The 15985-nt window shown below is 34.9% G+C and overlaps 2 protein-coding genes across 3 annotated transcripts in view; both read left to right on the top strand.

The window, feature by feature from the left end:
* Nucleotides 1–7239: 7239 nt before the first annotated feature.
* Nucleotides 7240–11119, top strand: LOC141696813 (DDT domain-containing protein DDR4-like). 2 transcript variants are annotated; one of them, XM_074500939.1, is made up of 11 exons: nt 7240–7482; nt 7596–7706; nt 8528–8614; nt 8718–8755; nt 8851–8932; nt 9046–9152; nt 9269–9419; nt 9491–9583; nt 9730–9844; nt 9974–10028; nt 10200–11119. In XM_074500939.1, exons 1-11 carry the CDS (start codon nt 7378–7380, stop codon nt 10867–10869), a joined length of 1614 nt encoding a protein of 537 aa, XP_074357040.1. In that variant the 5' UTR covers nt 7240–7377; the 3' UTR covers nt 10870–11119. The 2 variants fall into 2 exon arrangements, with proteins under 2 accessions (XP_074357040.1, XP_074357041.1); XM_074500940.1 differs by having other exon boundaries at nt 7241–7482; nt 9269–9422.
* Nucleotides 11120–11850: 731 nt separating this feature from the next.
* LOC141697336 (uncharacterized) overlaps nt 11851–15985 on the top strand; it is a 29114-nt gene continuing 24979 nt past the window's right edge. Inside the window, exons 1-2 of the mRNA XM_074501641.1 lie at nt 11851–12785; nt 13425–13569. Of these exons, the coding sequence (XP_074357742.1) occupies nt 11992–12785; nt 13425–13569 (939 nt within the window). The 5' untranslated portion in view covers nt 11851–11991. The remainder of the gene's footprint in view (nt 12786–13424; nt 13570–15985) is intronic.

Raw genomic sequence — 15985 nt, forward strand, 5'->3', positions numbered from 1 at the left:
TCCTTTTATTTTATTAATTGAATATTATTTGAATATTCATTTGAGGATGTATGACTCCTTTATTTTATTTATTGAATATTATTTATAATATTCATTCGAGGTATTATGACTCCGCTTATTACTGAAATATATTCTTTATTTATTAAAGAATAATGTTCGATAATCAAACTTACTTTTGATATTCAAATAAAGATATTACTTTCGTATAAGTATATCTTTGATTATTTACTATTCATTTCAAGTATAAGTTTTCCAACTTCTACCTCAATTACTCTTTATGGGAATATTATTTAAATAATAATATTCATATATTTCTTTATATTGAGACTGATTTACTTTATTAAATCAGCATTATTCCAAACACTCTTTAAAGTGTTTTCAAGTCTTTAAAATGATTTTCAAAAGTTAGAGCGGATCCCAAAAACTCATTTTTATATTTAAGATCTTCCTTTTAAAAAGGGGATTTAAATACTCGCTCAAAATCGGAGGGATCCGGCTCTGTGGTGTATTTTATATTCGCAACAAGGTTGTTGTCTTGATAAAAGAGTTTTTGATTACTTACCCAACACTCGGGAAGTAAAATTCTTGGAACAAGTTAATCCATTAACAGGCATCGCCTGGGAAATATCGGTGAGTTTTCCTTTCCAACTAGATACGACTTCTTGGTGGAGCCGTATCAACAAGTTTCTACTTGGGGAAAGTGGGGACGAGCTTTACGTTTCAGAGTCATGGATTTCATCTGAACTAGGAGTGGCGTAAGTGGTCGAGTAGCGTCGGCCCAGCCTTATTATATTGGCCCAAATGGCCTGGAAGTTCCGCTAAGGCGGTCCATTCCTTAGGAGTTCAGTGTTCGGTTGACAAGTAAATCCGACAGGTTCTCCTCTACATGTAGAAAATGGTGGGGTTGTACTACTACGACTGATCATCGTAAGTGGTCTTCCTGGCGCGGCAAACTCCCGTAATGAGTTCATCATCCAATTGGATATTTCTGCAACACTACCCGGAGCACTTCGATAGAAAGGCTACGGTTGGGCGATTGTTGAGTGTTGGCAGGGTCAAGTTTTCTAAATGATGTTTGCATCAAATGAAGTATCTCATAACTTCATTTTATTTTGATGATATTTTAAAGGTTGAATCTATTCAAGTATTATCTTGTAGTCTCATCTATGTGATGAACTTTTGAACTAATTATAACTTGAACGGTGGTAGTTCAAGTAGTATTTGGAAAAGATATAAGTATATTGGAGTACCTTATAAGTTCATCTTTTAAACTTCTATCTAGTAAATGATTATCTTATGCATGACAAAGATTTTCAGAAAAACGTTGAGACAAGGTTAGATATATGAGATCACCTTGCAACGATATTTTTATACAGTTATACACTGGAACTCTGTGTATATTATGCATGGAAGAGGACTTCCCATATTTTGAAAAGTATATATGTATATATATATATACTGAATATTTTGCGACTTCATCGCATTAAGATATCAACTTGGTTCATTTCTTTTGACCAAGACTTTCATGAGTGCTATGAGAAGGCTCATATATTGTTAATCTTTATACATATTATTTTGGTGGGCTTGCTGCTCACCCTTGCTTTCTTCTTTCATCACACAACAACAGTTAGGAAAGATGGCCAGACTCCAGCAGACCCAGCGCAAGCGCGTGGGAAGCGTTCCGCGTCTTCCCGTTGATATTGTAGCTGCTATAGCTGCAGAGGTAGATCTATTGTAGATCAGACCATCTACTTTTGAGAATCAATTATGTATAATTATAACTTGTGGCAGATAATGGCAATTAACTGTAAATTTATCAAGTAATCATTTTGGGTTGTAATAACTTTTAAATTGTGGATTCAAAGACTTGTACTTATTTAAATTTCATCTCTGAGACTATAACGGGTTGTGGTGTGTGTTAGTGTGGGGTCACAACATAAGGTTATTATTATTAATTAAGTGAAGTGATATTGTGGAGAGAAAGACCGTGACGACCCGGATCCCCGACCCCGGATCTGGGGGTGTTACAGCCATGGTGTGTTTTGTAGATTTCCAAGAGATAGTAGTACCGCAATATGTGAATAGGTAACCTGTCTGTGATCGTTCAACATGAGGATCTGATAAGTATCCAGCATCTGCATATTCAATCAGCTGTGATTTCGAATAATTTGAAAAGAATAATCCAAGATCAATTGTCCAGAGAAGATATCTCAATATATGCTTGATTCCATCTCAATGTCTTTTAGTTGGTTCTGAACTGAATCTTGCTAATAGATTCACAGCAAAAGCAATATCAAGTCGTGTGTTGTTTGCGAGGTACATAAGAGCCCCAATTGCATTGAGATATGGAACTTATGGTCCAAGTGGATCTTCATCTTCTTTTATGGGACAATATGGATCCTTTTCAACTTCAAGTGACCGAACCACCATTGGTGTAGTTAGAGGATGAGATTTGTCCATGTAAAATCGATCAAGAACTTTTTCTATGTAGGTTGATTGATGAACAAATATTCCTGAAGATAAGTGTTCCACTTGTAAACCTAAACAGAACTTTGTCTTTCCAAGATCTTTCATCTCAAACTCATTTTTCAAATAAATAGCAGCATTAGTAATATCTTCAGAAGTACCTACAATATTCAAATTGTCCACATATACAACAATAATAATGAAACCAGTTTGAGATCTTTTAATAAATACACACGGACATACTTTATCATTAACATACCCATCATTCAATAGGTATTCACTAAGCCTATTGTACCACATACAGCCAGATTGTTTCAGTCCATATATTGATCGTTGTAATTTAACTAAGTATAAATGACGAGTCTTAGTCTCATCCAATTTTAATCCTTCAGGGATTTTCATATAGTTATCACTATGAAGTGATCCGTACAGGTAGGCTGTCACAACGTACATTGGACGTGTTTCCAATTTTTCCATACAAGCCATACCCATAAGAAAATGAAAAGTAACTTTATCCATCACAGGAGAGTAAGTTTCCTGGTAATCAAATCCAGGCCTTTGAGAGAATCTATGGGCTACCAGTCGTGCCTTATATCTCACAATTTCATTTCTCTCATTTCGTTTTCATACAAACACCCATATATTCTTGATGGGGATCACACCAGCTGAGGTTTGGACTGCAGGTCCAAATACATTTCTCTTGCACAAGGATTGCAATTCTTCCTGTATTGCAATTTCCCATTTTGGCCAATCATCACTTTATCGACATTCTTCCACACTTTGTGGTTCAGGATCGGAGTTCATAATAATATCACATGCCACGATAAAACCATATACATCATCAACCTCAATACTCCCACGATCGAATAATTTTCCGTTATGTACATAACTCAGTGAGATCTCATAATTTCCAGGTACCTTTGCTTCTATTGAAGCATGTGCCACTTCTGGGGCAATATCCTCTTATGGAGGCAATACCACTTTTGGTGGTTTTGTCACAGCCACTTTAGGGGTTTTAACCTCTTCGGGAGGTGATACCGCTTCTGGGGTATTTGATATAGCTACTTCAGGGGCTCGAACCTCTTCAGGAGGCAATACCGTTTCTGGGGTATTTTCTAGAACACTTGCCACTTCAGGGGCATGTCCAATCAATTTCCCTTTTCATGGTACAACATCTTTTGCACCAACAGGTCTACCACGCTTCTGGCATAGTTTTGAATTACCAACCAATTCTTCATGAATTGCTTTAAGAATAGGGATTTCAACCCTTTCCGGTGCATTAACAGCAGGTATATGTGATTTTATGACACGTCTAGAATCATTAAAATCACCTGGCATTTGATTAGCAATATTTTGCAAATAAATTATTCTTATAACCTCATATTCATATTGTTTAGTACGTGGATCCATATAACTTAATCTTGAGGCATTCCATGATAGTTCAGAATTTAACTTATACAAAACATTATCTCCCCCTAATGGAGGGAATACAGACTCATCAAAATGACAATCAGTATATCGAGCAATAAAGACATCACTGGTTAATGGTTCAAGATATATTATAATAGCATGTGAATCAAAACCAACATATATAACTACTCTTCTTTGTGGTCCCATTTTAGATCTTTGTGGAGGTGCAATTGGAACATATACGGCACTACCAAAGATCTTAAAATGTGAAATATTAGGGGTTTGACCAAGAACTAATTCATGAGGAGATTGTTTGTGGTAAGCAGATGATCTTATCTTAATTATATTTGCGGCATGAAGTATTGCATGACCCCAAATAGAAGTGGGTAACTTAGATCTTAGAAGTAAGGGTCGTGCAATAAGCTGACGTCTTTTAATTAACAATTCTGCTAAATCATTTTGTGTATGCACGTGAGCTACGGGGTGTTCGACAGAGATTCCTACTGACATACAATAATCATTGAAAGTAATATATGTAAATTCAGCGGCATTATCAAGTCAAATTGAGTTGATAAGATTATCTAGGAAATTGGGCTCGTAATTTGATTATTTAAGCAAGAAGCTTGACAAAGGCTGTATTTCTGGTCGAGGCAAACATGAGACCATCTAGTTGAAGCATCGATTAGGACCATGAAATATCTAAATGGTACAGATGATAGATGAATAGGTATGCATATATCACCTTGAATTCTTTCTAAGAAATCTGGAGACTCGTTTTGAAGTTGAACTGGATATAGTTGAACAATTAGTTTTCCCAAAGAACATGTTGAACAAGGAAGTTCATCACGTAGCATGACCTTTTGATTCTTATGGGGATATCCCGTAGAATTTTCTATAATTCGACACATCATGGATACTCTTGGATGACCAAGTCTTTCATGCCAAATGGTGAGTGAATTTGGATCTATAATTTTGGGAGTAGTGATACTGTGAGACTCGATTACTCTAATTTCGGTAGCATATAATCCATATAAGGTTGATTGCAATTTTTCTAAGATCTTCTTATGTTCCGAGGTGATTGAGGTGATAAGGAGATATTCTTTTTCATTTTCTCTAGTGGTTTCTATAAGTAAACCAATAAGATGAATATCTTTAAAACTCAGAAGATTTCTAGTGGATTTGCTAGAATATAGAGCATTATGTATGTGAATTTGTGTCTCACTTGATAGTATAAAACTGGCTTTCCCAAAACCCTATATGATATTTGATGTTCCCGAAATCGTCCAAACATGTGAGTTGGCTTTTAGTCAACTTTGAGAAATAGTTCTGATTTTGTAAAATTGTGTGTGTGGTCGCGCAGTCAGCAATGCATATCTCTCTCTTATTTATATTGTCTATATAGAACTGAACAACAATTTTATTATGCAAATAACGTACATAATACAAGAACATAAAACAAGTACATGAAAGCAGAATATTTAAACAAGCATGTTGAAAATATAACATCAAAGAAATACAAATGAAATCTAGTTATCTAAATCATAATAAAGGTTAGCAACAACGTCTAGTTCATTTGAGGTCTTGTTGTTTGGTTCTTCACTTAGATTATGACTAGAGAAGTTCGTTTCCACCCTTTTCCCGTTATTCTTTTTATTTTCCTCGTAGAGGTCAACTAGATATTTTGGTGTGCGACAAGTACGTTTCCAGTGCCCATGTGCCCCACATATGAGACAGATATCCCTAATATCTTCTTCTTGTGGTGCCTTCCTTTTATTTGGCACTCCATGTTGTCACTTCTGGTGGTCAGAGTTGTTGTAACCATCACACTGCCACTTCAGGTGGCTAAAGTTAAAATGATTTTGAAACGGACCTCGAAAGTTTTCATGCCCACGGTTTCGTCCGTAACCTCGTCCTCCTCTATGCCCTTTCCCACGCACATTCTTCTGGAATTACGTGTTATGTACTTCAGTTAACTGGGCAGAGCCTGTGGGATGAATCTGATGATTTTTCAGTAACAACTCATTATTCTTTTCAGCGATAAGAAGAGATATCAACTCGCTATACTTCCGAAAATTGCACTCCCTATAATGTTGCGCCTGAATCATAATGTTGGGGTGAAAGGTTGAAAGGGTCTTTTCTATCATGTCAGCATCAATAATATTTTCACCACACAAAATCAGTTTTGAGCTTATTTTGAACAAGACAGAATTATATTCAGCGACAGATTTAAAATCTTGCAACCTTATATGTATTTAGTCATAACAGGCATGAGGTAAATTGATAATTTTTTTCTTGATCAAACCTATCTTTGAGATTGGTCCAAATGGTGAATGGATTTTTCACAGTTAGATATTCAGATTTCAAACTTTCATGGATGTGGTGTCTAAGAAAAATGATAGCTTTAGCATTTTGTTCAACAGTTGGGGTATTTTCTGATTCTATGGTGTCTTTTAGCCCGTTTGCACTAAGATGTAATTCCACATCGAGTACCCAAGACAAATAATTATCCTTAGACACATCCAACGCAACAAACTCTAATTTTGCAAAATTTGTCATTCTGAATGTAAAATAAATATTAAAATATGATGTAATGCTTCACAAATATATTTAAACAATTATTTCCAAATAATAACATATATGGTAAAATTAATATAAAAGTTACGATGGCATAGCCATCCAGAATTTTTTTGGATAATACTTGACGACATTATAGCGTTTAAACAATAATATGAATAAATAAAGATAATAATCAGAATCAAATGATTAAGTTTAAAACATACCTCTTTCGTTAAATGAAACTTATTCAGGTAATACCTTCTTCGTGAATAGAGTTTATTTGGACAATACCTCCTTCGTAAATAAAGCTTGCTCGGGCAGAGACTCGTGCTGATAACGTATTGTAAATAACGTGTTGTAAATCTCGAATTACTGGATAATGTATGACTTAATAAATGTACATAGAGAGAGTGAAAATTTAAGAGAGAGAATTGTTGTTCAATATGTTTTTCAGTGTATCTGATTTCAATAACTAAAGGTCCTATTTATACTTACAGAAAGATAGGATAAGATTACACGTATTATGAAAAGATAAGATAGGATTGCACGTGCTAGGAAAAGATAAGATAGGATTGCACGTGCTACGAAAAGATAAGATAGAATTTTAATTAAAATTCTTCCTTACTAAGTTTCTTTTCAGAGAAGTTGTGTGAGTTTTACTTAGGAAGTATCGCGATTTTTCCTTGGTAACATTTGATAATCATTATTATAACATAATTAGATTATTACATTTATTTAATTAATAAAGATTTATGATAGTGCGAAAAACGGAAAGATGGTGAAAATGAAAATTCAAAAAATTACCAAACACACGCAATCCCTAAAATATCAACCCTAGTACTCTCCCCTCTCTCTATATCTATAATATATAATTAGGCGGGAAAACCCCTCAGCTTCCTACAACACCGCCATTGTTTTGTATCGATCACATCATCTCTCTCTACAATGGACGTCGCCGATGATCGGAAAGCTGTGCCGTCGTCGGAAATCGATCAGCGGACTAAGCTTCGTAAGCGGTGCGAGTTAGCCACCGTTCTCAATTTCTTATCCGTAAGTAATTTTCATTTATATATTAAATAATATATAGTTTTTGTTAATATTTAAAATTAATGATACGATATGTCTTTATTATTTGCTATTTGATTGTTTGTGTGTTTGATTAGGTGTTTGAGCCGTTGTTAAAGAGCAAAATGAAAGTAACAGCTGAAGATATCGAAATGGCGATTATCGAGCCCAATGATTTGCTCGCTAAGCTTCATGTTATGCTTTTGAAGGTATATTTTTATTTACGGTGTTTTGTTTGATTGAGAACAGTTTTAGTGTGAGAATTATTGTTCTTAGACCTGGTTATATTGTACACGACACAGAAATTTAGTGTCTGGGTTTGAATTTGTAGGTACACAAACACGAAAGTACATGATAAATTAGTTCCATGTTTTGATTTTTTAGTTTGGGTGCACGGCACAGAAGTACCCAAAAATCCATATATTTATAATTTAATAAAACTGTTGTCACCTGAGCAGGAGAGACTATGGATGTGCGTAATGGTTTTGTGTCAGTAATTTATTTTCCTTATCTTTGTTTGTTTCGTAGTATGAGTTTGGGAGCTGAAGTGATTGATCAGAACGTTTTGTTATAATACGTGTACATTTTGCAATTGCTTGCTTTTGTAGAGGTTACACTTGAAAATTTTATTGAGTATGTAAGGTGTTTGGGTTTAGTTGCTGCTACTGACTCACGGTTATTGCTAGATTTTGATGTTACTATTTGTAGTTCAAGGAAATGTAAATTCGGGTTTTTGGTGTTGCATAGAGTGAGAAATATATGCGGGGCTTGCTGGTTACATTGAAATTAAAGTGAATATGTTAGATGAAGACATCGTGGTGAGTGCATGATAAACAGCACATATTGATAATTTTGAGGAAATGTGTCTCTGTTTTAAATATTTGGAAGAGTGCAGCAAGGGTGTCTTTACGTCTTCCTGTTGTTTTAAAATACTTGTTTAGTAGTTGTTAGTTACTCACAATGTTGTCCGAGACAAATTAATCGAGAGGCATTCATCGTTTGGTATCTGACCCAAAGTAAATATATGCAGGGTATACCACCAGTAAGTAAAACTTTAGACCGTACTGATGCTTGGGTGACTGCACTGTGTAAGAAACTTACTGATTGGTGGCCATGGGTAAGTTAAATATGTGTGATTGTTTTGTACTACCTTACTCACTATATTTACATTATTCTTGTTATGCTGGTATTTCAATTTTCAGTTCCCCTGTTCTTGGCAGGTTGCTGACGGGGATCTTCCTCTAACCGAAAATAAAGGGTAATAAGTTTTTTCATACATCTTTATGTCTTATCTCGTCATCAGCAACATGTAGTCTTAAACATTTGTTGCTGCTATGGTCTGCTTTATTGAAGGAAGGAGATTTCTAAATACAAAGAACTTGAACCAACAACCCGTCTAGTGGTACTTAAAGCGCTCTGTGAGATCCGACTTAAAGTACTGTATCTGAATATCCTCTTATTTGACATTGATTCATCTGCTTGATGTGATAATTTTATCCAGTTAAATACTATCTAGGTAGTGATATTTCCATTTCTTTGAGTTCTCAGCAAGGTGATGCAGTGTCTTATATTAATAGTACCATGAAAACTGGCTCCGAGGTTTCTACATTTCGGAAGAAAAAGATCTGTGGTGATGAGAGAGGGACTTTATACTGGTAACTGTTTATAATTCTGTTGATATTCAATTATGTTCATTATTGTGTTAATTTTTTAGTATGTCTGTTTCCGCCTTTTATTATGAGTACTTAAAAACCCTTGCTATTCATGGTAGGCTTGATGGGAATGATTCCATTGGTTATAGACTGTATAAAGAAGTACGCGGGTTTGAATCAAAGCAAAACGACAAGGGCAAAGGCTTTCTTCCAGTGATAGATGTTCAATGGGAAACACTTGCTACCAGTCTTGAAGAATTTCGTGAAGTTGTGGTAAGCATACAATATTCTCTATGTTGTTAGGACAAACTTTAATCACTTCCATTTACTGGCAATAACAGGTTGAGTTCTCATCTAGTAAAATAATGATGGAAGTTGATGTTTGTAAGACTGTTGAAGCTAATGTGATTCCAGTACTTGAGAAACTACATAAGGTCAGTTTCTTGGATAGCCTGATAGGTCTGTAGCTTCTTAGATTAAAGAAGCACTGGCAATTGTGAACTTGATATCTATAGTTATGTACATTTTTATCTTTTCTGTGTACTTCGAATTTGATTGTTAACCTTTTGACCTTCAACAGAAGAGAGAAAGGGAAGCAAAACAACAAAAAACTAAAGAAGCGATTTTAAGTGGTTTTCAGTTTTATGGTCTCACTCGTACATGCCGGACTCGTACGGCCGTATGTTACACATATGGTATAAGTTACAATCTTTGCTGATGTACTCTCTTGGTACCTTGTTCGTACATGTTATGATATACATACATAGCTAACACGCTTGCATAGTCAAGGTTTTAACTAAAAGAATACCTTATATCATATGCAGATGAATATGACAAAAGAATTAGTGAGGCTATAAGTGTACATCAACGACAGCCAAAGTACGTGGTACAATGGATATACTTTTAGTATCTTGCTTGGTTGCTTTTCTTTTTACTAATTAGCTTCTGCAAATTTTCCGTTAAGGGCCACAGAATTCTTTTAGGTGTACCTTGATATTGTTTTACTTGTATGTCATTGATTTTGGGTTTGAACATTTTTATATGATTTAGAAAGAGAAAGATGGCCAAGGAGCGGGAGGATGTAAAAAAGTTAAGTGATAATAAGAAAGCAACTGAAACTGCTTCAAAAGAGAGCTCTGGATCAGAGATGAGACCAACGGAGGATAGTAAACACGGTGATAATGAAAAAGGATCTGAAAGTATTTCTCAAGAGGACTCTGAATTGGACATAAAAGCACAAGGTGGTGTTGTTCCTGATAGCGAAACTGAGAGTGAGAGGCAGCAGGATGTTGATATTGATGACAACATGAAATCAGAAGATATTGTTTCAGACAGTGAAACTGAGAGCGAGAGGCATGAAGATGGTGATATTGATGACAACAGTGATGTTGCGTGGGATGAGGAAATAAACGATGCTAGTAGTGAGGATGACATTGCTTCAAACTCCTCTGACAAGGAAAACAATAACCTTGGCAACAATCATGTTACATGTGCGCGCAGGCGAGAGGGGTTGCCTCGGAGTAAGACAGTAGCTGGGGTTGTTAGTCCTGCACAAGAAAATAGTAATCAAGGTGCTAAAGATAGGCCAAGGGGGAGACTCACTCGTAAGAGCTCCCTTGAGTCATTTGTTGCCCCTGATTCCGAAGAAACAAGCTCATCAGCAGATTCCAGTGGTAGGAGTAGCAGTGTAAACTTGTCTGATGACAGTGTCCTTGGCTGATCTTTTGCATAACTTATCTCTTTTCCCGGGTGACCATAACTACTGGTTGTGTTACTATTGGAAAATCTTTTACTACATAATGGGATGTGTAGTACCAAAGCTCTGTTGTTTTTGGCGAGCTTACCCAAACCATACGCGTTCTATAGCTATTTTGTGTTAACTAGTGAAGGAATGAGAGAAGGGTGATTTTTGTGACAATTATATATCTGATTAGCTTGCCTTTCCTTTAATGGTGAATATCTTATCATCTCATGAACGAACTCTTAGTATGTGAGGATGTCTAAACATATATTTTCAACTGCCCGTAGCGTACATGTGTTAGTATGTTTTTGGTGAAGTGCAGCAGTATGATAATAAGAAGATGAATGAAGATGTTGCTCAATAATATGATGTAAAAATTAAATGGCCTTTTAATTTATACGTTCATCACGATCATCTTTCTTCATGATTTAATACACTTAACACTTACTGTGTATAACTGTATATTCATCTTACGTGGTCAAGGTCTTTAACTCATGCATAAGGTCTTTAACTCATGCATTTTTTTAAATTTTCGCTAGTATATTTGAAACAAAGTTTTCTAAAGGTATTTAAATTCATTGAATTCCATTTTACGTGTAAATAACACTTTTTTCCCGATCCGTTTTGTTTAAATGTTAAACGCGGTTAATTATAAGTTTTCCTTGAATAATTGTTTGTTTATTTTGATAAAACAAAAAATTTTACCGAAAAATAAATAAATCATGAATATCCGAAAAAGTCTATACGAATGAATAGTTTTGGAATCAAAATTTTTGTTTATTTATCAAAATTGTAGGTTCATAAAAAATATTTGCGTACCGTATTTGTTATACCAACACTCAAAAAATATAAAAATAATTTTCTAAATAAAATATTTTAACCAGATTTTACTGCAGTTAAAATTGTCCCTAGAAACTAAAAATCGGGCATTCGGGTCGGGTCAAAAAAGATCAAATTATGCAGATTCCGTCGAGTTTACTCCACCAAAACTTCCCACCATCATCACTATAATCACCAAACACGAACACTCCTCTGTAAAATCACACACAAACACACAGAAACACACACACTATACATACATGTATCTATAGTTAACCAACCATGGTAGACAAGGACACAGAGCTTCTCTCTAAAGTGATCACAAACCACCTCTTCCTAGGCCAATTCGAGCCTTTTCGAGCCACTCTCCTCACTCTCCGATCTCGAAACGAAAACCTAGCTCGCTCAATTTTACAAACAATTGTCTCGAAAGGCGGTCGTTTCGATAACTTGTTGTTTTCTCCTTCCTGTCCTTCTCCTGCTCATCTCACTCATTTATGTACTCTCGAATTACTCCAATTCAATGATCCTTGTGTAGGTGTTTGGAGTTTCGGTGTTGATTCGCTCCGCTTACGCGCTGAGTTTGCGCTTTGTGTTCAGGTTATTTGTTCTAGAGTCGGTGATTGGGGTAAGGAGAGTGTTGGATTGGGTGAGAATGTTGAGATTGAGGGGGTTTTGGCGGGAAATACGGTTTTGGAGAGGGTTTTGGAGGTTGGATTGAGTCGGTTGAGGCCGACTAGTGTCGATGAAGGCGATGAGGATGATGATGGAAGAGTTGTGGAGTTTGAGGAAGAGGAGTTTGGGTGTTTGAAGAAGGTTGTGTTGGGGAATGCGGAGATGTTTGAGGCGTTGTGTGAGAATGTGGAGAAGCAGGTTGGGTTGGTCGAGAGTGAGGATATGGGGATAGGGAGGAAGGTGGATGGGGATATTAAGGTGTTTAGGATGATTCAAAGGGTTGTGCAGGAAGCACATTTGGATGCGATGAGTGAGTTTTTGAAAAATGGTGATGAAGATGGAGTGATTGGGCATGTGCGGTTTCTTCATTTGGATTATGGAGTTGAGGAGTCTAGATACCGGTATGTGTAGTTCGTTAGTTACTAGTTAGCTGTTTGAAAATTTAATTTGTAGATACTTTTGTTTCAACTAACCATGGTTTTGCGTTTGAACTTTATGTTTTTAAGATGAACTTACCTGATCCTTTCCTGTATAAATTATAAGGCGTGTGCACAGTACAAGCTGTGTTGCTACATTGTTTTTGTTTTACGGACTCGGGACTACTCTCCTTCATGAAGGCTCCAGAACTGAACTTTAAAAACCTAAATCAACAACATAATGCAAATTAAATGATAATGTGGCTCGTTAAATGAGGTAAAGAGATCAGTAGACTACCCGCCTTCCCGGACGGTCGACACATAAATTTTATCAGCTTAAAGCAGCAAAAAGATGCAAAATGAATGAGAATGCCACTCATACAATACTAACAATGATGAGAGATGTCTTCTGCTAGATTAAAAGTTTTTGTATTAATTCAAAAGCTGAACCACTGGAACTTAAAACTTAACAACTTATAATCGTATATATGATACTTTGTTCTTTGAAGTGCTCTAATACTTTAAGGAACAGTAATTGGTTTCAGACTGTTCCACTTGGTCTTGTCCAATTATATGCCCTCCCTTTGTTGTTTTCAATAGTCTCCGTTTTCTTGTTTTCAATAGCATGGTTTTGCAAGATCTGGTCAAGAGGGTTATGTTGAAAAAAGATGAATATGGAGACACCTGGCTGGCCATTCGGCGTAAATTGTTATCAATATACGCGGAAGCTCTTTCCTCAACTTGCATACGTCTTGTTCAAATGATTCAGGTGGTAAAATTTTCCTAATTTTAGTTTGATATGTATAAGAGCTAAAATGATGATGGAATTAGTGTAAATGATAGTGATGATCTGGTCGTAGTGAATAGAAAATGATATTCACTTGGGACACCAACATTTTATGAAACGAGATAATGCATGTTATGGATTGTTTGTAAATTTCATTAAGTTGATAAGTTAATGTATGATGTCAGACATGTACATATAAGTTCTTGTTAGAAAATTACTATTTGCTTTTCTATGATGATTATCTGATCTCATTTACATTTACTATCCTTATATCCTACATACATGCATATAGGACCCATAGCGGAGGACCAGAGAAAGCAAGGACACCATCTTAAAAAAAGTAATATGCTTTAATTTAAAAATTTTACTGGTCTAGGGCATACTTGTGCTTTCTCAGAGTTCTTTGAGCTCCTACGCTGATGGGATTTAAGAGCCTGTCTGGTGAATTGCCTGGAATCATATTATGACTCCTAAGTAGAAGTTAATATCTCAAAGATGCAAATAATAAGCAATTTGTGCTTGGGTATGTATGCTTCCTTATAGTAATTTCTTGTTCGGTATTAGAAATTTTCAAGTTATTATTAGTGGAAAAGGGCGAGGAAGGACTTAATTATGAATAATATCCTATTTCATACATAATTTTAGTCTTGTGTGGCAGCCTTACAGTTGGTTTGACCGTGCTTGTAAGTTCATATAAGTTTCTAGTTGCTTACTTTGGAATTCCCATAAAAGTAAAACTAATCTATTTTCTGTAGATCAGTTCTCTATATCTAGCTCTTGGTTATGGTTCTTAGCTTCGCACGTTGTTATATCGAAAGAATGCTTGTCCTGTAATATTATAATTTTTAGTCGAGAAGAGTTGATTTCAATAATTCATAAATGTTTTGTTCAAGTTCTTTTATATTTTCAGAACAAAATATTTTTATAAATATTTCTACAAATAAATTTGAAAATATGAAATATTATTAAAGTAAATATAATTCTTAAGATCTAACTTATGAATTGAGATCAATTTGAGATGAAAAATTAAGAAAGTTTATTATTTAACCATTTAAAATAGTAAATATGTATACAAGAATATTATTTTTCTTAATTTTTATACGAATTTGTATATATATATATATTTTTTTACTTTTCTAAATATTTTTCAAATTTTTGTCCATGAGACTGATTTTTGACTGATTAACCCGTTTTTTGACCGATTAATCCGACTTTTCTCGATTTTTGACCGATTTTGTAAAAAACTATTTTGACCTGATTTTCGCTTAATCAGTTCAATTTTCTACCGAATAGCGATTAATCACCGATTAATCCCGATTAATCGCCGACTTTTAGAACACTGATATATATATATAAATTTTATATTATTATTTTGATTTAAAAGTAAATATTATTTATTAGGTAGTTTAGTTATACTATTTATATTTGTTAGGATGATTCTAGATTATTCTATTAGAATAATAGAAGGATTTGTTTCCTACAATTTATTATGGTAGTAGATACTATGAGGACTTATTTTTTATTATCTATACAAACTTTTTAATATTTCAATATCAGGGGTAAACATATGAATTGATTTCTCGGAAGAATCTTATAATTTTTTTGCGACTCCACTGATTCTCTAATGGGATAGGTAATTTGTTCCTTATTTTACCCTTTTCCACCCTGGTCCTACGTCACTAATGTTCTTGGATGAGTTGCAAACTTGCAAGTTTGTTCAATAATATGTTGTGTGTTGGATTTTAACAAGAAAATCTTGACATTGTCTCTAGGGGAAAAATTACGTCATAGACCCGAATTTAACAGTTTCTAGAAGCAATGACCATTAAATTGTTCAAGATCTGCGAGAAATGATTAAAAGTTGACAGGCTTGCAAAGCGATTCATTAGACAGGTTCAAAGATTAATAAAAATTTAATTCAAAGAATGTAAGGAAGTGCTAAGAGGCACACAAATGCTAAAATCATAGTTTCCAGTCAGTTCTATACAAAGTGAACTAGAGATTGCATTTGAAGGAGGTGTGTAGTATGTAATTATAATTATAAATTTTGTTTATGTACTCAACAAAAACTCTCCATAGTTTGCATTTAGCTATAGTTCACTTGGGGTGTTTACTTAGATTTAGGGCTGTAGATGGCCGAGACCTTTACGAACAATTTTTCAGTTTGAAAAGAGCTCAACTCTGTTCGTAAACGAGCTAAACTTGAATATCCATCACTATAGAACTTCCATCGCATTTAGGTTTGATTTATAAACAGAAGAGTTCGAATCTAAAATTAGCAAATACTTACACTCCAGTAGTTCCTTTCCGAACCCATTTCTCATATAGTCATATGACCCAAACACCTGCTTGAAAGTCAGAAAGAGCTTATACAATATTCAAGTTCCACACATGAGTT

The sequence above is a fragment of the Apium graveolens genome, chromosome 11 (genome assembly GCF_009905375.1).
Source record: "Apium graveolens cultivar Ventura chromosome 11, ASM990537v1, whole genome shotgun sequence".
NCBI classification, from domain to species: domain Eukaryota; kingdom Viridiplantae; phylum Streptophyta; class Magnoliopsida; order Apiales; family Apiaceae; genus Apium; species Apium graveolens.